We start from the raw sequence: 22,844 nt of genomic DNA on the forward strand, positions 1-22,844 counted from the left end.
TTCATTCATTCATTCATTCGACTTATACCCCGCCCTTTCCCAAGGAAGTCAGGCTTTGGTGATTTCGTACTGGCGCAAGGCTAGCATTTCGGTTTGCCTTTCCGAGTCTCTCTGTGTTCTCTAGTAGGGCTGTTGAATTAAAAAAAATTCGGTATAGTTCGGATTCGGCTGAATTCGGCCCGTTTAGATTCGGCATATGCCTAGGTCCGAACTCCCCCACTTCAGGTCCGTGCAATTGGCGGGAATTCAAAGTTCGGAAAAAAAATTCGGCCGAATAAAGCCATTAAAAACACAACCGCGGCTTTCCGCGGCTCTGGGGGGGTGGGCATTTTTGGGGGTAGAGGTCCCAAACTTTCAGCAGAGCTTCAAAGGACGTTTCTTGAAAGACCCCCCATGTTTTGTAAAGATTGGGTCGGAGGGGTGAGATATGGACCCCGAAAGGGGTCCCCCCACCCTTAATGTGCATCTCTGAGCAGAGCTGCACAAAGCTCCCAGCCTCGACAAACAGCTGAGAAGTTTTTTATGAATGAGGGAAAACCTGAAGACACACAACTGAAACCCCCCCTCAAACCAGGGAGAGAGAGACTCGAGGGGGAACACACACCCCAGGGAGAACCGGCAAAAGCCCCCTTTGGCTTCCCCCCACCCACCCACAGAAACTGCTCCCTCCCCACACACACACACAGACTCTGTTTCCCCACACACACACACACACACAGGAGAAAAATTATAGATTAAAGCCCCCAAAGGGGTCTTACTGTGGCTGTCTTCTGTTCCATCAGGAGGGGCTGGGGAGGACTGGGTAATCCAAGACATTTCCATTTAGGCACGGGACGTTTTGCTCTGGAGGAGATGCATACAGGATCCCATTCATCCCAATGGGGAAAAGGGGAAAGGGGAAAGCCCATATCTCGGGGGGCCCTGACCCAATGTTTACAAAACTTGGGTGGTCTCTTAAGAAGGCTTGTCTGAAGCTCCACTCAAAGTTTGGGATCTGCACCCCCAAAAATGCGCCCCCTGCAGCCACGAAAAGAGAAAAGGGGGGAGCCGATATTTCTGCCCCCACTGAACCCATCTTTACAAAGCTTGGGTGGTATCTTAAGAAGGATTGTCTGAAGCTATGCTGAAAGTTTGGGGGCTGTATCCCCAAAAAAGCGCCCCCTGCAGCCACGAAAATGGAAAAGGGGGGAGGTAAAAGGGGTGGAGCCCATATCTCGAGACCCCCTGACCCAATGTTTACAAAACTTGGGGGGGTATCTTAAGAAGGCTCATCTGAAGCTCCACTGAAAGTTTGGGGTCTGTACCCCCAAAATGGGCCCCCTGCAGCCATGGAAAGAAAAAAGGGGGGAGCCCATTTCTCGGGACCCCCTGACCCAATGTTTACAAAACTTGGGTGGTCTCTTAAGAAGGCTTGTCTGAATCTCTGCTGAAAGTTTGGGGTCTGTACTCCAAAAAATACGCCCCCTTCAGCCACAGAAAGGAGTGAATGTGCACAAGCACCCCCCCCACACACACACACATGAGGATTTCCCTCTCTCTCTCTCTCCCCGGCCGGGCCGCACATCAGCTGATTCCTTCAGTACTCAATCCTGACTGATTGGTCAGAAGAAGACCCAGCTTGGCCACCGATTGGCCAGGGGAGGAGAATGCTGCTTACTGACGGTTATGCTGCTTACTGACGGCCCAAATTTGCCGGATTTATTCGTGAACTCCCAAACTCGCTGAATTTGGCCCCCCCGGTTGCCCGCCATTTTTGAGTTCAGTTCGTCCCGAACTAAAAACCACCAAATCAGGGGAAATTCGGCTGTTTTTCAGTTTGGGCCGAATCGAATCAACAGCCCTATTCTCTAGAGGGTTTTGTTCCTTGTCCTCAGGGGATGGATCTTTGTGTTTTATTTCGTTTGCCGGTGGTTTTGTATTAATGTCTCTGGTTTTATGGTTGGATTTGGACAGGGGGGATGTGTTTCTATAACGGAGGAGAAAGCAGAACATACAGTGTTGGATTTTTTTTAAAAGAAAGAAACCTGTTCATCACAGTGGACAAGTCATCGTTTGGTTTCTAGGTGGCGACAGCCTAAATTCATCAGGCGGCTGAACACAAGGAATAGCTATGACACGTTGCCATTTTAATGGTAGCAGAGACGAAGGGCGGCCTCCCTCTTTCCACAACTACGGCAGCCTCTTTAAAACGATCTATGCTACAATCTTTCTCAGGTCCTATGTAGACCAAAGGATTGTGTGGCCGCAGTGGTGGGAGACAATGCCTGCGACAGGTTGGTGGTCCTGGCAGTCGGTGATTCCCCTGGTCTGCGAGTCCAACTATACAGCAAAGTCAGTGAGTGAGAAAACCCTCAAGATGAAAGCTTCATGGGATCTTGTAGAGCGAGCGTGGAAGGAAGGAAACAAATGGTTCATGTTCAGATGTGTATTATTTCTTTCCATTATTTCCTTCAATTATTTGTAAGAGCGATCGTGTCAAGAATGCAGGTTTAGACATTACTATCTCAGGGGGGTGAGAATCGCCATCATGAGTTTTCTACTCCTTGGCTACATAGTGAAAGAGACCTTACCATGTGCGTTGGAGAAATGCACCCTGCTGGGTGACCTTGGTCTAGTCACAGTTCTTTCTGAACTCTCTCGGCCCCACAAACCTCGCAGGGTGTTTGTTGTGGGGAGGGGAAGGGAAGGGGATTGTAAGCTGGTTTGAGACTCCTTAAAAGGTAGAGAAAATCAGGGTATAAAAACCAATTATTCTTTTTTTCCCCCTTCCTCCTCTTCTTCTCCCCCCCCCCCAACTTACAGCAGCCCTATGAATTAATTACCCCCCAAACATCCTATCATTAACAGCCTTGCTCAGGTCTTGCAAACTTAAAGCTGTGGCTTCCTTTATTGAGTGAATCCAGGCAGGGCCGGATTTAGGTTTGATGAGGCCCAAAGCTATTGAAGGTAATGGGGCCCTTTATATGTCCAGCTGTCCTTTGTCAACAACAAATTGTCACTGTTTTTTGTGTTGAATATAGGCTATATGGTAATTTATGGACCTTAATAGGTATCTAAAGCCATTTGCACATAACAAAATATGTATTTTATCAAAGTAATTGTTGAACTGAAATACAATTAAGAAGTATATTAATAGTGAAATAAAAACCAGTGATATTTTAGGGAGCAGGCTAGCAGGCGGGGCCCATTACTTACATCATAGGAGCCTACACAACACAAAACATTGTTGCTGTATGTAGGTTTTATTTTATTTGTTTTTTATCTTATATTTTGGAAATGTACATCCAGTTTTTTTTCCTTTTAATTTTTTGGGGGCCTTCAAGAGAGTGGGGCCCTAAGCTATAGCTTGTTTAGCTTATACGTAAAACCAGCACTGAATCCATGTCATGTTAGGCTTTCCTCTTTTCCTACTGCCTTAAACTTTTCCTAGCGTTACTGTCTTTGCAAGTGATTTTTGTCTTCTCATCACCTACTACCACTGCCGGTCTGAGTAGACAATACTAACTTCGATGGACCAAGGGTCTGATTCAGTATAAGGCAGCTTCATGTGTTCATGTGTACCTGATCCTATTAACTGGAGATGCCAAGGATTGAACTTGTGACTGTCTGATTGCAAAGTGGATGATCTACCACTGAGCCGCAGTCTCTCCCCATGGCAGCATCCACTCCCCACAGTTGACTGAATTAAACCATAGTGCTGTGTGATGCCTGAACAGCCATTGATCCCCAACAAGTACATGCACCCGATGTACTGGTCCAGATGTTTTCTTAGAAAAAGAGAAAACCCACAGAGTGGCATCCGCCAGGTCTCTGAGAGGGAGGTTCATGAGAGGGAGGGCATCTTGGCCATCTTCTGGGCATGGAGTAGGGGTCACTGGGTGTGTGGGTGTGGGAGGTAGTTGTGAAATTCCTGCATTGTGCAGGGGGTTGGACTAGATGACCCTGGTGGTCCCTTCCAACTCTGTGATTCTATGATTCTATGAAAACCGTGAGGTGGGTTAGAGGAGGATGCAGGGCTCTTGCTTCCTTTAAGCTGACAACTCCTGACTGTTGATCTTTCTCGACACATCCCAGCGCCGTTGTTTTCTCCTGCCTGTGATATCTTGCCTGGCGCCCTATCAGAAATGGCGCTCCGTGACAGCATGCTGCTTTTGATTTCGCCAGAAACAACAAAGAGGTGTCAGCCTCTGAAGAGGCTTTAAAAATAGAATTGTCTGACGAAAACAAACACCTCTTTAACAAATCTCTGTCGAGAAGACAAAGGGCAGTGTCAGGAAAGGGAGAAAAATGCACGCGGAAGCCTCAAATCAAACTTGCGCCTCGTCTTTTGACAGGGAAGCTTTGGCTGAATGCTGCCGTAATGCCCCAGAAAGGAGCCACGTTAGACCAGACAGCACAAACGGGATTGATGAAATGCGATCCGAGTTCCATCTGGGGAGAGCAGACACTGAACGTGGCAGGCAGGCAGCACCTTGAAGGACCTGATCTGTCCAGTGGTGTTAGGTTTGCAGAAGCCCTTTCATCGTATCTAGCCAATAGCCGGCCCCAGCGCGGACAGGCCTATTCACACAATGGAACCGGGCACAGCTACAGTACACAGCGCTGCAAACCTAGGGGAAGCCCCACATTTGCAGAGAAATCTCTGCTTTTTTAACTGATGGGGGGGGGTCTGAGCAAGTTAATAACATCTGAGCATGTAGGGCTGCCTGGCCCCCCCTTCGCCACCAATTCTGATAAATCAGTCCTCAAGGTTGGAGCACACCACTGAACAGCTGAAAAAGACGGAGCCACCTTAGTTAAAAGTGAACAACCTGCTGTGAAAAAGTGGTAAAAGAACCTGCCGTGGCCACCCTCAAAAGGTGTGCTTGTCGTCAGGGCCAGTTCTAGGGTCGTCGGGTCCCTCTTTGCCACCGGCGGGAGGTTTTGGGGGTGGAGCCTGAGGAGGGCGGGGTTTGGGGAGGGACTCCAATGCCATAGAGTCTAATGGCCAAAGTGGCCATTTTCTCCAGGTGAACTCATCTCTATTGGCTGGCGAACAGTTGTCATAGCGGGAGATCTCCAACCTGGAGGTTGGCAACCCTATGAGCATGTGCTGCCATTGCAAAAACAAAAAGAAACCCAGGAAGCCTCTGTACTGCAGCCTAACTGCCCCCTCCTGCAGGAATGGGCTGCAGAGAGTATAAACTGTTTGGGGAGGTAAAGGAGGGAGACGAAGGGGGCGTGAATCTGACCCTATGTGTGGGACTTTTACAAAATAATGCAAGCAAAAAGGAAGATCGTTCCTGGAAAAGCTTGTGGAAAATATTCCCTCTACAGAAAGAGTTTGCCAAGCTTTCACAGCTTTAAGCGTTTGCAAAATGCCATACTGTTTTGAAATGTAATGTGTCCTTGATGAACCTCTACGCTGACTTTTGGGATATATTCCACTTGCTTCACATTCTTTCATTGGTGTTTGAAGAACTGCTGTGAGAGGCAGTGTAGTACAGTGGTTAGAGTATAGCCCTGGGATCCAGGAGGTCTGGGTTCAGATTCTTACTCTATCCTGAAACTCAACTGGTAGCATTGAGCAAATCACTCTCTTCCAGGCTAACCTACTTCACAGGGCTGCTGTGCAGACAAAATAAGAAATACCAAGATATGTATACTCCTTGGAATAAACACATACTAGAAAGACAGTGAAGCTCCCAAGTTAATATCTGTTTCTGAAACAGCAGATTGTTCCAATAAAATGTAATTTCTTCCTTATTTTTTTATTTTTTGTATTCAGATACTATGGGCTGTAGCTCATGTTGACGGGATTAGCCCAGGCACACAAAGTTACCCCCTTCTTTTTGACAGCACAGAAAAGGCCCCCGCTTTCCTCCAAACTGCACAGAGATTCCCATTCATCCTCAATTGTTTTGTCAAGGATTTTTTTTTTTAAGTTCCTTGTAAAGATAACAAGCTGTGCCTCGTCGAGTAGGATATCGTTATGGAGATGAGCAGTTATCGCAGCGTTGTGTACACAGCTCGGTAATTTGTACCTAACATGATGCGGGCATGTGTTTGGAATAAGTAATAGTGCGAAGCTGCAGGGCCGCCAGGATGCATTTCAGCAGACTTAGTGCGCTGGGATAAGCGGAGGGAAGACACATTCAGCCCTTTGGCCGACCATCACTCTGTCCTCTTTCTCTAATATTCCCCAGGCAGATCTAAGAGGTAGCAATCACCTGGTTGAGCTGACTTAAAGGTGAAAACGCATGGTCGCTTTAGCCTCCTCTATTCCGTGTTTCAGCCAGGATTTAGCCGGGATCGAACGCACGTTCTGGGAAACGCATGCATTCGATCCTGGCTGAATCCTGGCTGAAGCAGGGAATAAAGGAGGCTAAAGCGACCGTGCGTTTTTGCCCTTAGAATGAACACAGGCAGGGCTGACATCAGCATACCCTAGGGTTGCCAGGTCCCTCTTCGCCACCGGTGGGAGATTTTTGGGGCGGAGCTTGAGGAGGGTGGGGTTTGGGGAGGGGCTTCAATGCCATAGAGTTCAATTGCCAAAGCAGCCATTTTTCTCCAGGTGATCTGATCTCTATCAGCTGGAGATCAGTTGAATTAGCAGGAGATCTCCTGCTACTACCTGGCAGTTGGCAACCCTAGCATACCCTCAAGCAGGGTGGAGGTTTGGGGCAGGGAGGTTTCTGGGGCAGAACCTGAGGAGGGCGGGGTTCGGGGAAGGGAGGGACTGCTATTACCACTGATCTCCAGCCGATAGAGATCAGTGCACCTGGAGAAAATGGCCGCTTTGGCAATTGGACTCTATGGCATTAAAGTCCCTCCCCTCCCCAAACCCCACTCTCCTCAGGCTCCACCCCAAAAACCTCGAGCTGGTGGCAAAGAGGAACCTGGCGACCCTAGAACTGGCCCTGAAGACAGGCACACCTTTTGAAGGTGGCCACGGCAGGTTCTTTTTACCACTTTTTCCACAGCAGGTTGTTCACTTTTAACTAAGACAAATCCGTCTTTTTCAGCTGTTCAGTGATGTGCTCCAACCTTGAGGACTGATTTATCAGAATTGTTTTAGATTGCTCTGTTTATTTTTATGCTGCGTTTATAGTTTGGCAGGTTTTATTGATCTGGTTTTATTGTCTTGGTTTGTTTTTATTGTTTTATATGCTTGTTAGTATAATCTTCTTGTTTGGCCTTAAACAGGTTCTGTTTACACACTGCCTAAAACAAATAACTAATGGGAATCCAGGTTTACCACTTGTGTTATGTGGCTGCATACAAGCAAGAGGGAATGTTGGATCTGTGGAATGCTTCCCATGTTAAGGAGGAGGAGGAGGAGGAGGAGGAGAGGAGGAGGAGGAGGAATTGTTTTTTTTTATATGCCGACATTCTCTACCACTTAAGGAAGAATCAAACCGGCTTACAATCATCTTCCCTTCCCCTCCCCACAACAGACACCCTGTGAGGTAGGTGGGGCCAAGACCAAACCAAAGTTCCCCAAGCTTATATCTGAGACCCCTCTTTTCCTGCATAAAATGGCATTCTCTTAAATGCCACCATAGTTATTTTGACAGTCCATAAGTACCGACTCTCAGTGGCATCCTCCCCCTCCTGCACTTCTCCATGATCTTCTATTCTGGGCGAGCCTCCTCTGAGATCATCTAGTTCATCTGCATCACTGCATCAGGAGTGAGCGAATGATCTAATCAGACCTTATGCCATGGCAGAATTACCCAGTCGAAGCTGATTGGAAGAAGTCAAAGCAACCTGTGGTGGATGATGCAGAGTCACAATAGGCAGCCATGTCTCACTTTAGGCACTTGGACTCACAGAACCTTTAACTATTTCATTAATCTGTTCTTGCCGGCATTGTGACAGGTCTTGCAAAGAGTCACCTACCTGCTTTTGTGCGACGCAGCTTATGAATCATGCGGTAAACTGCTGTTGGCCTGATGTGAACAATCAAAGTTCTGAATGATTGTCTGTACCCCCCTCCCATTTTGCTGATTTAAAGTCAGTCTAGGATCTGTGCAAAAGTACTGTCCAATCAGCTCTCCATACGGTAATTCAGAGCCCCATGCCTTCTTCCAATCCCCCTCATGGTTTCCGCCTGAATTTTACATGCTCATGTATATCCAAAGGAAAAACAAAATGCTACACAGGAAACTCAACATCCTGGCAACACAATATTGCTTCCAACAAAAGGCTACATTGTGTTGTTGGGAATGTTGAACTGCCTTTAGACTAGAGGATGCACTGTTGACTTTGAAAGACACCAGATTCAAAAACGTTCACCCCTAAATCCTTATTGGGGGCTGAAACAAACACACAACCCCCTCTACCAAAATCTGGCAATTGTCGAACTGTTGATGCACACACCTGGATTTCTATTCTTTTGTTGCTACCTGATTGCAATATGACCTAAAGCCCAATGTTTCTAATCCTGCTGATCTACAGTCAGGCCGTTTATGCTTGGTAATTAGCAGGGCGTTCCAGGCTGAAGTGCCCTGCATATTTTTTTGATTTCTTCATGCTGAACCGTCATTCCAGACGTTACTGTGAAGCGGGCGCATACCTGCTTCATATTTCTTAAGAGCCCCTTTAACATGACCTTTTGTATTTGCTCCGCCCCCGCATCAAAGCATTCACTGAAGGAAGCATGCAGAATCCCAGCTGCAGCTTAGCTATGCAAACGAATATTGCTAATGGCTATGCAAATGAAGGAATAAAGGAGCAGGCGAGTGGGGGGTGGAATTTGTTTTACTTTCTCCTCTTGCATCAGGACCGTGAATAGTCATTTTAAAGGTCGGATTTTAAAAATCAGCATTGAACGAGGAACAGAATCAACCCCGCATAAATGGCCTCAGTCTGGGATCGTGCAAAAGTATTGTCCAATCAGCTCGTCATATAGTAAGATTAAGAAAGAACTTGGGAACTACAGTTTAATTTAAGGATGGTTTGGTCAGCCGGGGACATAACACTTTTCTTGATCAAGGGTATTTACTTTCTAATTAATGCTTCTCTGAGTTGACTGCTGTTTCCTTGAAGCTCAAACATGTAATTTTAAGATGTCACTCAAGAGCTGGCTCATGTACTCCAAACCAGGACATTCATTTGTGTCACAAGCATGGAAGACTATGCATTATTTTTTTCCACAATGAAACCCTCTAAAGAAAAGCCAGCCAAGCATTATCTACAATATCTGAACTCCCTGTTTGTACAAACTGTCATTGAGTCTGCTCTTCCATAATAAGAGAACACAAAAGCCCTCTATAGATGACATTGTACATTTAAATCAATGTGCACAGAGGGGCAGGAAGAAGAAGAAGAGTTGGTTTTTATACCCCGCTTTACTTTTAAGGAGACTGAAAGCGGTTTACAATCACAATCCTTTCCTCTCCCCACAACAGGCACCTTATGAGATAGGTGGGGATGAGAGAGTCCTGAGAGAACTGTGACTAGCCCAAGGTCACCCAGCAGGCTTCATGTGTAGGAGTGGGGAATCCAATTAGGTTCACAAGATCAGAGTCCGCCGTTCATACGGAGGAGTGGGGAATCAACCCCAGCTCTCCAGCTTAGAGTCCGCTGCTCATGTGGACAAGCAGGGAATCAAACCCAGTCCTCCAGATTAGAGTCCGTCGCTCATGTGGAGGAGTGGGGAATCAAACCCGGCTCTCCAGATTAGAGTTTGTTGCTCTTATCTACACCACGCTGGTTAAGTGAATTGGCCCTGCCCCCACCCACACACAACTGTTCACTTGTGAGTGTGGAGTCTACACATGTAGGAACTGCAAGTGCAAAGGCTCCATCCCTGAGTTTGGAAATACCGCTTTGCTATATTTTGTATGTGCATAGACTCCATCCTCTATGGCTACAAATTGAGCATATGGGCAGTCGGGATTGGAATTGGGGTCCTATAGAAAAGGAAGCATGGATTCAACCTTTCATCCCCCGTCCGTTTTAGCTATTTGATACCTGTCTTCCCTGAGCCTTATTACAATTTTAAAGGAAAAAAGACAGGCCTTGCAAGAACACATCTTTTTTCTTTTGCTAATAATAAGAATTTTGCAGATAGCCCAGCTTCAATTGGTGAAACCAAACGGGTTGTAAGATTAAATCCCTTGTTTTCCCTTTCCATGTGTCCCTAGTTTGAACTGTGGCTGTGCATGCACACAAATTATGTTTTACAGACTGGCACAATCTCTGTCATGGCTGTTTTAGCCCCCGAAAACTACTGGGACTGTGCCCATTCCCCAATAAGTGCTTCACTAAAGGCACCACTAAAAGCATATTTCCCAACAAGAAAGGTTACTTTGATGCTTATCCATTCTTATCTCATGTTTTCTATTGGTTTTCGCTGCATAGATTGTATCACAGGGCAGTTAATACCTTGTAATTATGCTGCAAATGGTAAGAATTCTGGCAGCTGATACCCTTTATTATCTGATGGATCAGAAGAGAAACCACACTTTTTATCTGCTTATGCCACAAGGGAGATGTCCCCAGTATTGTGCGGCATCTGGCAAAAAAAAAAAAAAAAAAAAGGAACATCTACGTCTTCTGCTTTTACAATTTCCTTGGTTCTGCTGCGTAAATTCCTGCTCATGTTCCCTTATCCCTGCCGGTATCCAAATGACTGGCAGAAGGGAGACAGAATGGGGTAAGGGATGTCGATGAATGTCATGCTGCTCAAGGATTTCCCCCAAAACTCTATGGTAAAATCACAGAGTTTCAGGGACTTCCTAGAGTTTCCAGATGTCATTTTCAGATGAAATCTGGAAGTGATGTTGCCACATCAATGCTTTCCCCTCCCCATTCCCCGCCCCCAAAGCTCCAGGGGGTTGAGAGCAGAGGCCCAGCAACACTGTCTTCTCATATTTTGGAGCAGGATAATACTAGAACACGGGGTCATCTGCTAAAGCTGGAGGGCGAGAGATTCAAAACAGATAAAAGGAAGTATTTTTTCACACAACGCATAGTTAAATTGTGGAACTCCCTGCCCCAGGATGTGGTGATGGCTGCCAGCTTGGAGGGCTTAAAGAGGGGAGTGGACATATTCATGGAGGAGAGGGGTATTCATCGCTGTTAGAATGGATATTAGTCAGGCTGCATACCTATTCTCTCTAGTATCAGAGGAGCATGCCTATTATTTTGGGTGCGGTGGAACACAGGTAGGATGGTGCTGCTGCACTCGTCTTGTTAGTGGCTTCCTAGAGGCACCTGGTTGGCCACTGTGTGAGCAGACTGCTGGACTTGATGGGCCTTGGTCTGATCCAGCAGGGCCTTTCTTATGTTTTTATGTTCTTAGGAATTTCCCAGACTCTCAGGAATGACATTGGGACAAAGTGGGGGTCTGTATTGGGGGGGGGGGGGGAGGAATCAACAGAAATCACCACCCCTCTTCCAAAGACAAAAGTGTCCTTAAATCTGTGTTTCTAGATGCAAGCCAGTATCACTATGTAAACAAGAATGTCTTCAATACTTTTATTCTCAATCTTGGTTTAAAAAAGTTGGTTATTCCATTTATAACCTATATTCTTTCTTTGAAATGCTTAGTGTGCCTTACAGATTGAATCCAAAGTTCAAGGTGGCATATTATAATATTTAAATGCAAAACGAAACAATGCAATTTAAAACCAAACTGCAAAAATCCAAAGAGCCTAACAGTATTACTCACTTTTGGGACAGTGGTTGAAATACACCACCGATCAAGGGGAGGTAATATCAATTATGTGAGAAAAGTATACTTCAGAAGAAGAAGAGTTGTTTTTTATATGCCGACTTTCTCTGCCACTTAAGGGAGAATCAAACCGGCTTACAATCACCTTCCCTTCCCCTCCCCACAACAGACACCCTGTGAGGTAGGTGGGGCTGAGAAAGCTGTGACTAGCCCAAGGTCACCCAGCTGGCTTTGTGTGGAAGAGTGGGAAAACAAAGCCAGTCCACCAGATTAGCCTCCGCCGCTCATGTGGAGGAGTGGGGAATCAAACCCGGTTCTCCAGATCAGACTCCACCCCTCCAAACCACTGTTCTTAACCACTACACCGCGCTGGCTCTGAGTGGGGTAATTGCCTACAATGGTTTGAGTGGGGTAAAGTCTGTTAAAGAGACAGGTGAGAGTCAAAAGAGTCCTTCAAAAGCATGAAGGACAATCCATGTGGATTTTACAGGCAGATCATGTGGATGTGTCTCAACCACTCTCTTCTGGAACAGAGGACCGATTTGTCCGATTGCCCCGGGTAGCAGAGTACCAATCACATCAGCTATGAGGGCATAGGGGTCAGCCCCGGGATAACAAAGGAAAGGTGTTGATTGGCTCATTAAAAATTCTGCACATTTAGGGAGGTAGTCATTATTCGGAGACAGTTCACAGTGGAGAGCAGCAGTAATGGACAGTCCAGCCTATTCTCTGGTTTCGTGTCACCTCGTCGAGAACATTGTGGGCAATTACCGAGCATTTTTCTGCAAATGTAAAATCTTTGGGCACCTAATCTCCCATTGTGCAAAGGATGACATTATGTAAATGTCTTGTTAGCAGTCATGGGGAATCATAACGCGAAATACCTTGCTGCCTTAATAGGAAAACCTTTCCTGAAAACTACCGCACCACGATCATTAAAAAAAGCATGTGCAATGTAATTACATGCACAAGGACAATACTCTAATTTCCATACACACCCAGAGTCCATTCGACAAAATGCTTAAACAAGAGAATGTAGCTTTAAGTAATGAGCTAGTAAAGGAGACCAAAGCCAGCAAAACTAATTTTTAGAGACCATGATGGGTATAGGATTGCCAACCCCCAGGTACTAGCTGGAGACCTCCTGGTATTATTACAACTGATCTCCAGTTGATAGAGATCAGTTCACCTGGAGAAAATAGCCACTTTGGCAATTGAACTCTATGGCATTGAAGTCCCTCCCCTTCCAAAGCCCTGCCCTCCTCAAGCTCCACCCCCAAAACCTCCCTCCGATGGAAAAGAGGGACCTGGCAACCCTACCCAAGGACCTTTCTAAAAGGAACCTCACTGGTCTCTAGGAGTAGAAAAGACTAGGAGTCCAGTAGCACCTTAAGGACTAATAAAATTTCTGGCAGGGTATGAGCTTTTGTGAGCCACAGCTCACCTCTTCAGGAACTCAATTAAACCCTATTACCATCTCATTAGGTTGGAGCTGACCACGTTTTCTGCTTGATCGTCCCTGATTCTCCTTCTCAAGACCACTCCTGTCCCTGAGTATGTGTGTGTGTGGACTGCAAAAAAGAAATTAACATTATTTTTGGGTAAAGTAATAGATGTGAATGACTCCTTTTGGGAGTGACGTTTGGTTGCACTGCAAATCAACACAGAGACATGCCCTTTTGGTTTAAATGAAGCCTAAACTTTTCCCTCCAGAGTGCTATGCAAGTGTTAAATTGGGATAACTCTCCTCCCGATCTCCTTCCTTTCAGGGCACACTGCTTACATACCAGGTGAAAGCACTCTGTAGCCTGCCTGTATGCCTGGCACTTCTCCAGAAAGTAGAGGCTTTGCTATAGGAGATTCTATTCAGTTAGTATACAACGTAAAGAGAGAAGAGGCTGAGGATTTTACAGCGCAATCCTTAGCAGAGTGACAACTTTCTAAGCCCATTGACTTCAATGGATGTAACTCTGTTTAGGATTGCATTGTTTCACTGGCCTCCTAAGAACACTTTCCTGGGAGTAAGCCCCAGTGAATAGTCCTGAGTAGGATTTTGAGAAGACCAGCTCAGGACTGTGTTTTTAGCAACCAAAGAAGCAATGGAGCAGTATGCATAGCAAAATGCACATGCTAATGGAACATCAGAGAAATTCTGAAGGGAAGTGTGGAAGGAGGTGGAAGGAAATCCAGGCATTTCATATATGCGGAAGACATGGAACTGAACAAGGGGAGCCCATCAAAACTCACATGTGATGGTATACACTTATCCACTTGTTCCTCCATCTTCACAAGAATAACTACTTTGCACGGAGCTGTCCAAGCTTGATCTTTTAAAACTACTACCCTCAGACCACTCTTTAAAGATTTCTCACACCCTAATAAAGTTAACTGTGGCCATTTTTGCATGGTAATTAGCAGTGCATTCCAGGCTGAATTGCCCCGCATATTTTTTTTTTAAATTTTGCACGCTGAACCGTCAATCCAGAAGTGACCGCGAAGCCAGCGCATACCAGCTTTGCATTAGTAAAGAGCCCATTTAATGTGACTTTTGTTGTTTGCCGCGAAGAATCCCCCTCAAGGAACTATGCAAAACAACAGAGGCGCGTCAGCTATGCACATGCTAATGTCTATGCAAACAGGAACAAAGCAGCAGACGAGTGGGAATTTCTCCTTTTGTGTCAGGACCGTGAATAGGCATTTTTAAAGTCGCATTTTAAAAAAGAGCTTTGAGCGAGCATCAAAACTGACCATGCAAAAATGGCCTGTGTGTATAGCCATTGAAGACAAACTAAATAACCTGGGTTTTATCCCCCTAGCACTACTTCAGCTAGGGTGGGATCAAGCTAAGTCAACTATAAACCAAAGGGTTAAAGATATCGAGCGACAAGTAGATCTAGCAAGAGTGCCCCTATTTATGTTTCCCCCCCACTCCAAATTTATCCTTGCACCGGCAGCCTATCTTCGTTACTTAGAGATAAACAATTATGGGAGGGCTTTTACCTTGGCTAGGTGCGCAGCCTTACCCTCTGCTATGTTAGAGGGGAAATTCAAGAAGATACCCAGGGCAGAAAGACTATGCCCCTGCAAATCCGGGGATTTAGAAACCACTGAACATGTTCTCCTGAACTGTAACTTTTACACTATATCCCGTTCTAAGTTTATTGAGCCCCTCATACTGAGAATGGGACCTGACAGGGAAAGAGAAAAGATAGGAAAGCTTCTACAAGGAGATAATCCCTCAATCACCTCTCAGGTAGCAAAGTTTTGTACGGCTGCAATGAAAATTCATTGCCACAGAGTAGTCTCTTAGTCCAAATGGCAGGTGTAACTTGGATGTTATTTATTTTATTTTTAAAAAAATTTTAAGTGACCTAAGACTCGGACTGTAAACCTTTGTCGGTAAGACCATTTTAGTCCATGTATCTTGTTTTATCTGGCCAAGGGCCGCAAATAAACTATCTATCTATCTGGCCTGTGTGTAAATACAGCACACCCCCATGAAAACGCGGGCAAAACATGGGGACATGCAGGGGGAGAGCGACGTGATCTCTGACGGTTGGAAACGGCATGCATAATCCAAACAAAGACCCGAAGGCATCGGAGGGGTGACGGCGAGGGAAACACCCATGCATAAAAGGCCTAAGTCCTCAGCCTCAACTGCACCCACTTTGTCCTACTGCATGTGGCAAACTATACAATTGTGTTGATGATGTCACAGCACTATATCTGTTGCGATGACATGGCAGAGGCACACATGAAGAGGATTATGTTGCCCCCCAGAGCCAATTGGATTCAGTGAGCAAAGAGGTAAAGGCATTCCGGAATTGAGACGAAGCATGCTGTCAGCAGAAGAGACGGGTCTCGAAGATGCAGTGAAACAGCTCCAACGTTCAGACAGGAGAGCATGTCGAGGGCGGCTACCAGGTTACTTCAGATGCTGTACTTTCAAAGAAAGCATCAAAATTACAGAACGTTTAATTCCACAGATTCCATTTCGACATTAATCATAATGCTTCTACAAGTGCCCTTCTGGGTAAAGTTATCGTGTCTGCTGCACCCCGCAAACGATGTTCTATATTTAATACAGATGCTCAGGAAATCTGTTTTGCCCTTTGTAAAGAGCCGTCTGTCACAAAACGGTGTCTGTTCAGAGCAAAATGCATTGTGCTGCGTCTAAGTATCGGGAGGGAGGGTTTGTCAACCAGTAGCGGAAAAACTCCACGACACCCACCGCATCCCAGGCGCATACATATATATATATATAAATATATTGTAAGCATTCGTTTCCAACAGATAAATGTAATCAAGGTTTATATGTTCAGAGAAGCCAACAGGATGGGATTGTTTCACTCGAAAGATCAGAAGAAAATTGTAACTAATGTTGTGGAAAATTACTTTGATATTGCTTTCTCAGTACAGGATTACAATTAGGTTGCAGTGTGAACCACGGGGAAAAAAAATAAATGGATAGTAACAAATCAACACAAACAGCTACTGTCAGGAGTACTTTGCTGACGGAAAGTAATGTAAGCATTACTTAAAGTTTTATGACTCTCGTTTTATTCTGGCTTAAGTAGTACATCAAGGTTTCCGTACCGCGGTTGCTCAGACTACAGCCAATAAAGCACCCTTTCTGGAACACAGAGCGAACATGAAAGATCCAAACTATCTTTTATTAACCTTGTTTTATAAATTGCACCATTCCAAATTAAACTGGACTGAATGTATTAACAGTGAGCAACGATCTCTCCCCAGAGATAATTCTGCTCTGCTTTGGGGGAAGTGGGGCATGAAGAAAAGGCAAGCCCATCTGGTTTTCAGGTTGATATTCAGGGGAGATTTGGAGGCAGCTTAGATCTGCTGAGCTGCACAAGAGGGGCATGTGTCGATCAGATAGGGTCGCCAGGTCTCCCAGTACCGCGAGAGACCTCCCACTGGCAAGCCCTTCAACATGTGCTGCCGCTTGTTAGGCCAGTGGGGTGGGGTGGGGGACTGAAGAAAGAAATCACCATTGTGTCACTGGCGTGACATCATTTCAAGGGTGAACCCAGAAGAGACTTTGTGCCGTTCTAGGATACAGCAGTAGCTCTGTGGTAAAAGCAAAGAGTTCCCACTGAGTCCTAGAATGACATGACATGGGTTCCCTCGGAAATTACATCACACTGTCGAGTAATGCCACCCACCTCCTTGTCCCCACCTGCCCAGTCTCCTGCCAGTTGCCAGCAACTGGCTGGCAACACTACAACCAGACAAGGATTGGAATCACTTTACAGACAGCAATTGCCTATTCCAATCCAACATGGTGTAGAAAATGATGGGAAGTAAGGATGCAGGATGCCTGAGTCACCTTTTTACAGTGAGAGAACAGAAAAGTCTGTGCCATGCCTTGAGATACCACAACCACTCCAAGGTATATGTTGGCCTGAGTTTTCCTGAGTTTTCAACTTCCATACCCAAATGTACATTTTCAACAGGGGGAGAAATTTTCACTAAAAAGGTACCATATTACAATTATACACAACATTCAAAATTGCTTCAGCCTTTTCCTTCCAAGTCAAGGAGACAAAACCTTTCTCACAGGGAGCTACACCACAAACCCCAAAGGTCTGTCACTAATAGAGATGTAAAATTTCCGGAAATTTTGAAGCCATGAGGAAAAAAAACATTTTTTTCCTGGAAAATTTTTTTGGAAAAATTGGAAGAAAGTTCAGTGTGGAGTAGTTTTACAAATTGCGTGAAACGGAGTGTATATAAAAGTATTATGCTTGCAATAAAACAGGTAACCACCCCCCTTTCCCTCAAATGCAACAAAAAAGCAAGAAACCATCAACATAAAAAATAATCAGATTTGCCCCTTAGCACCAACAGCAAATAAAGTTAATGTCATCCTCAATATTTATGTTCCATAGAAATATTCTTTTCCAAATGCTACAAGGATGACAAAACACATTCTTGCATGCCAGAGGTGCCCTAAAGACATTAAAAAATACTTTATGGAATTAGATGATGAGAATGAAAGTGCAAGTAGCTTTTCTTTCCAGAGTTCTAATTCCAGAAACACTATTTCTGCTGCTTCTGGATCATTACAAAGTGTTTCTTCCCCAGCAGCATCTTCAAGTAAAGAAGTGTTGCAAACCACTGCCTCACAAAAATGCACCATACCTTCATTTATAGATAAAATGACACCTGAAAATCAGGAGAAAATTGATCATGCCCTTGCAAGAGCAATATATGCTTCTGGATCAGCATATTCAGGTGAGAGAACTTGCAATAATTTAAGACTTTACAAAAACTCTCAGAAATCTTTCATTAAGGTCTTCATGTTATATAGTTTGAATACCATGTCATAGATATATTATTTATCATTGGAAAAAAAACATATTCCACACACATTTTTCCCAATTTTTCCGAAAAAAAGGCTTTGGAAAAAAACCGGAAAAAAACTTGTTTTTTCCCCAATTTTTCCGGCTTTTTCCCAGGCCTTCCCATCTCTAGTCACTAGTCACCTGGGGCTCACTTGGGGTACCGAAAGGGAAACTACCCGAGCTGATTCTCAGCTGAGGCAAAGAACTTCTGAGTGCTTGTTACCAATTTATCTCATCTCCCACTCCGCCCACAAAGGGAGTTGGGGGAAAGACAAATAGAAAAAAGAAACCTTTTTGCATTCACAGCAAACATGAAATTAATACTTAAAACAACAACATTTGCTTGGGTTCACTACAATTAGAACCAGGAACATGGGAAAGTGACCAAAATCATCCTGGCTTTCTTGAATGTGCTTTGCAACTCAACACTGACGAATGGCCACTTAAGGTCCATCTCAGGGACCAGAAGTATCAGCGAAGTTTCTCTAGATTTACCTCGGACAACAGTGACCTGCCTCAAACTTTGAGTCCGGGCAAAACAACATACAGATAAACTGTATAAATAGAGCATTACAGAAATGTTTATCTTCGCCTTAAGCATTACAACTCTCCACCTGGGACAAGACCACCATGCTCTTTGCAAAGAATGGACCATTCTTCATGCCACACCTACACAGCTTTGCTAGACGTAAGAGGGCTTCCACTGACAACAAACTGAACATTTCCAATGCTACTTTTCCCCCCAGAAGAAAATTGCAGGCCAGTGAATTGCAAAGAACCCTTTCCCACCACTATTACTGCATAAGAACCAATTCAGGAGAAACAGCACAAGAAGAGAATCTGAAAAAATTGTAACCTGGTGTTTGCTGGTGGACAATTTCTTCTGGATCCTGCAGGTGGATGAAGACAACAAGCCCAGCTGCTCCGAACAGCAGGATGAAGGAGAACATGCAGGTCAGCTTCATCATTAATGTCCTCAAACCAATCCAGTTTTGGTCCTCAGAAAGAAGAAAAGATATTCCGTCTCCAACTCACATGTCATAGTCATCCTCTCAGCTTCTCGGTGGGCTCACCATTCCAGTCGCACCTAAGAGTGGGGCAGAAACACAAAGCCACTACCACCAGGTATTTCTACTAACCAGTCCTAGTACAGGTGCATACTTAATTCCATAGGATTTTGATTGAAGGGAATGAATGACTATAGCGGGTACATTGCTAATACAATATACTATCATGTTCCACCAGGTGTTGTGTCTAAATTTGTGGTGTATTTCCCGTGTGACATCATAAATCCAAGATGGCTGCCCCATGGACATCCATTTGCGTTCCAGGCTATAACTCCTTTCACAGTGGTCCTATGAAAATTTTACTAAGGACCTTCTTGAGTAAACATAAAAAAGGAACAAAATGGGGTATTATTAACATTATGATTAGGGTTGCCAACCTCCAGGTACTTGACACATTTTGACTTGTGAATCTTATCAGCCCAGGGAGGCAGAGCAAAAAAGATAAGCCCTACGGGGCTTCAAGGGGCCTATTGTGCCGAAAATACGCTGATGAAGCCCCTAGTGGCGAAAACAACCTGGGAAGCGTTCCAACTTTCCCCTCTGGCTGTGGAGACTTTTTTTGAAGCTATATGTCTGTGTATATAGCCTTCGTGGCTGGCATAAGTAAATCAGAACTTTTGTCATCTAGCGCTGCTTTGCACATGCGAATTGTCAAGTACCATTGTAGAAATCATATTGAGTGTGATTGTTATTTGTTTGTATTGTCATCATTGCACTGTCACCTTTGGTGTATGGACACATTATTCACTATGTCTTTTGTATAGCTGATTTTGTAATATAGAATTTGCAATCATCTTTGAGCCTTGTGCTAGTGTTTCTCATTACCTTATTAGTATAGCATAGGTGTTAATTTATCTCCACCAACCTCCACGTACTAGCTGGAGATCTCCTGCTATTACAACTGATCTCCAGCCGATAGAGATCAGTTCACCTGGAGAAAAGGGCCACATTGGCAATTGGACTCTATGGCACTGAAGTCCCTCCCTTCCCCAAACCCTGCCCTCTTCAGGCTCTGCCCCAAAAACCTGCCGCCAGTGGCAAAGAGGGACCTGGCAACCCTAATTTTGATATTGTTAACCATTTAGGAGATATAGGCCTTTTATGCATGGCTGTTTCCATAGACTTAGAGAGAGAGATTATGCATGCATTTTCTGACCATCTGAGGTCACTTTGCTCTCCTTTTGCATTTTCCCCGTGTTTTCTGGATGTGAGGCGACCTTCAACGATCGGAAAATGCATGCATAATGAAAACAAAGCCCCGAAGTCATTGGGGAGGGGGGGGGTGGCAGCAAGGGAAACAGTCATGCATAAAAGTCCGTAGGCTGTTATGCTGTTAATTCCAAATCCTCTTTTTTAAAGGTTTATCGGAAATAATTTGTAACTTTCATATTGGAATATACAATTTATTGAAATTATAGTATTTATTTACAAAGAAAAGAATGCTTAACAGGTTTTACAAGTCGTTATCAGAATCCCAAAGGTCATTTCCCTACTTGTCATGTTTCTCAACATCATTATTCTCGCACAGCTTTTTATTGCCACCACACCTGCAGAGCCCTCCGCACCTTAAGGACTGACTTCGGCATTTGCAATTTACAGTACATCGTCCTTTAAGACAAGACGAGGTTACTGTAATGTTTGCTCCTACACTATAATCATTCTGTGCGCTTCCTCATTTCCCCGACCCTGATCAAGCAGCAACCAATGATACAGATCAGGAAATAGAATGGTAATGGTCTGTATGTTGATTTCGTAGCACACATTTCATGGGAGCACATTATAGGGCAGAGGAAGGGAAACTAGGCGCGAAGCTGCCGTTTTCAGCAGCAGCCCCCACCCCACTTTAAAGGGTAAACATCTAGTTTCACTCTCAGTAAATTATAAATATGCTACTCAAATTTCACCTGAATTGGAATTCAAAATAATTTTGAAGGTTCCTCTTCAGGGAAAACATCTGCGGCATTTCAAAAGAAGCCAAAAAAAGCCAAAACTAGCTCAAGTGCTCAGAGTTTTTTTTTCACACAACTGCCTAAAAGGTTTCATTTCAGCCCACTTTTTACATCAGCATTGCTAACAAAAAAGAGGAATGGTTTCAGAGCTTCCAAGATGCTGAAAATTGCCCTGCTAATGTTAAACTCCCAACAGGTAAACTGAGGCCCATGTTGCTGTGGGTCTTAGGCAAGAGAGGCTAGCATGACGCCTTCCTGGCTTCATTGTGTCTCTAAACCTGTAGAAGCACGAAGGAGACAGGGCTCTTGAAAATGTACAGTGCTTTTCCTTGCCACTACAGCCAATCTCCAAATATCCAAGACCTTTTCCGCACACTGGAGTTACTCCTAATTTTCTTGGAGTAATCCCACAAGCATTGGGATTGGTTTGGGCAGGGTTCTTCTCCACATCAGCCCCCCTGTGCATTTTTTTACAGTTGTGGAGTTACTTAATTTTCTTCGGCTTGTGGGTTAAATAATGAGAGTGCTATTGACATCAGGGTTGTTATCGGTGGTGTCAGAGCAACCCCGTTATTTTTTTAATGGCCTTAAAATATTGAGATAATGTTGTAGTAGAAGAAGAAGAGTTGGTTTTTATATGCTGACTTTCTCTACTACTTAAGGGAGAATCAAACTATACAATCACCTTCCCCCTCAACCTTACCTGTGCCCTCAACCTTACCTGAGCTGCAGCAAATACCCAGCCCAGCTCCCTGCTGCCACCAGCCATCCAGCTAACCGGAGCCCTTTCAAAATTGCCCACTCCCCATTTTAAAAAGCAATAAAAGGGAATAAATTATTCCTGCAAGAATTTATAAGTCTGTAGTGCCCAATATCATAGTCATAATTAAATAAAGACCTACTTTTATCGTTCTCACATGCCCATGTTCAACAATAATGTGCCATTTGTTTAGGGCATCATTCACTCCAGGATAGATATTACCAGGCTGCTGTTTAATTGCCTGGTTGCTGTGTTAGCTGGAAATTAAACTTGCAGTTCGGTGTTCTGTGGTTTGGGGCCTGAAATTCATTTATTGCAAGGGAATTAAAATTATGTATTTTAAAGTGCATACAAGAAGGAGAATATTGAGGGGAAGAGCACTGGACCAAGAGAGAGTGGGTGTGATATGTGTGTTCAAGCTAGCAGGACATATGGTAGGAAACATTTTCTAGAATATTGTCCTTGGAACTATGAGAGGTTGCTTATTTTACAGTGTTGCTGGTGTGTACATGGGGGAGGGCAAACTCTTCACGAGGGTGAGCTAATATACAAAGTACAAAACAGCCAGGAAATAGAGCAGGGTACAAATTGAATAAAATAAACAAATAAAATAAAAAGGGAGATAACAATGCATTTAACAATAAGTTTGATTTAGCACTAATGGCTACTACAGTATTTTTCCTAACAAAACCAGTCAAAGATACAAAAACGGCAGAAAACACAGAGCTGTGCATCTGAGCAAAGGCAAATAGCCGAAACCCAAAAAAGCTGAATATCTATTCGGCTTTTTCAGGAATCGCCTATTCGGCTTCAGGCAGTTTCCCAGGTTTGGTATTCAGTCTACCCGATACCGGAATATTGCTGAAACAGCCAATTTCGGGTTTATTTTTGGTTCGGGTATATTGATATGCACAACCCTACTCCATATGAACTCCACATGATAGACCAATGGGATTCCTTTACTTGCAATCAGCCATGCTGCTGTAGGCTGGACTCTCTCCCACCCAAGCAGCATGTCAGTCAACAAATGGGTGCCCCCCC

The 22,844-nt window shown here is 44.5% G+C and overlaps 1 protein-coding gene across 1 annotated transcript in view; it reads right to left on the bottom strand.

Annotated features, from left to right (window-relative positions):
- The window catches only part of CHST8 (carbohydrate sulfotransferase 8), a 269,314-nt gene extending 250,227 nt beyond the window's left edge, over positions 1-19,087 (bottom strand). The window contains exon 1 of the mRNA XM_056862796.1: positions 18,884-19,087. Coding sequence (XP_056718774.1) covers positions 18,884-18,995 — 112 coding nt within the window. The 5' untranslated portion in view covers positions 18,996-19,087. The remainder of the gene's footprint in view (positions 1-18,883) is intronic.
- Between the last annotated feature and the right edge of the window lie 3,757 nt (positions 19,088-22,844).

Source organism: Euleptes europaea, chromosome 17, assembly GCF_029931775.1.
Source record: "Euleptes europaea isolate rEulEur1 chromosome 17, rEulEur1.hap1, whole genome shotgun sequence".
In the NCBI taxonomy this organism is placed as follows: Eukaryota; Metazoa; Chordata; class Lepidosauria; order Squamata; family Sphaerodactylidae; genus Euleptes; species Euleptes europaea.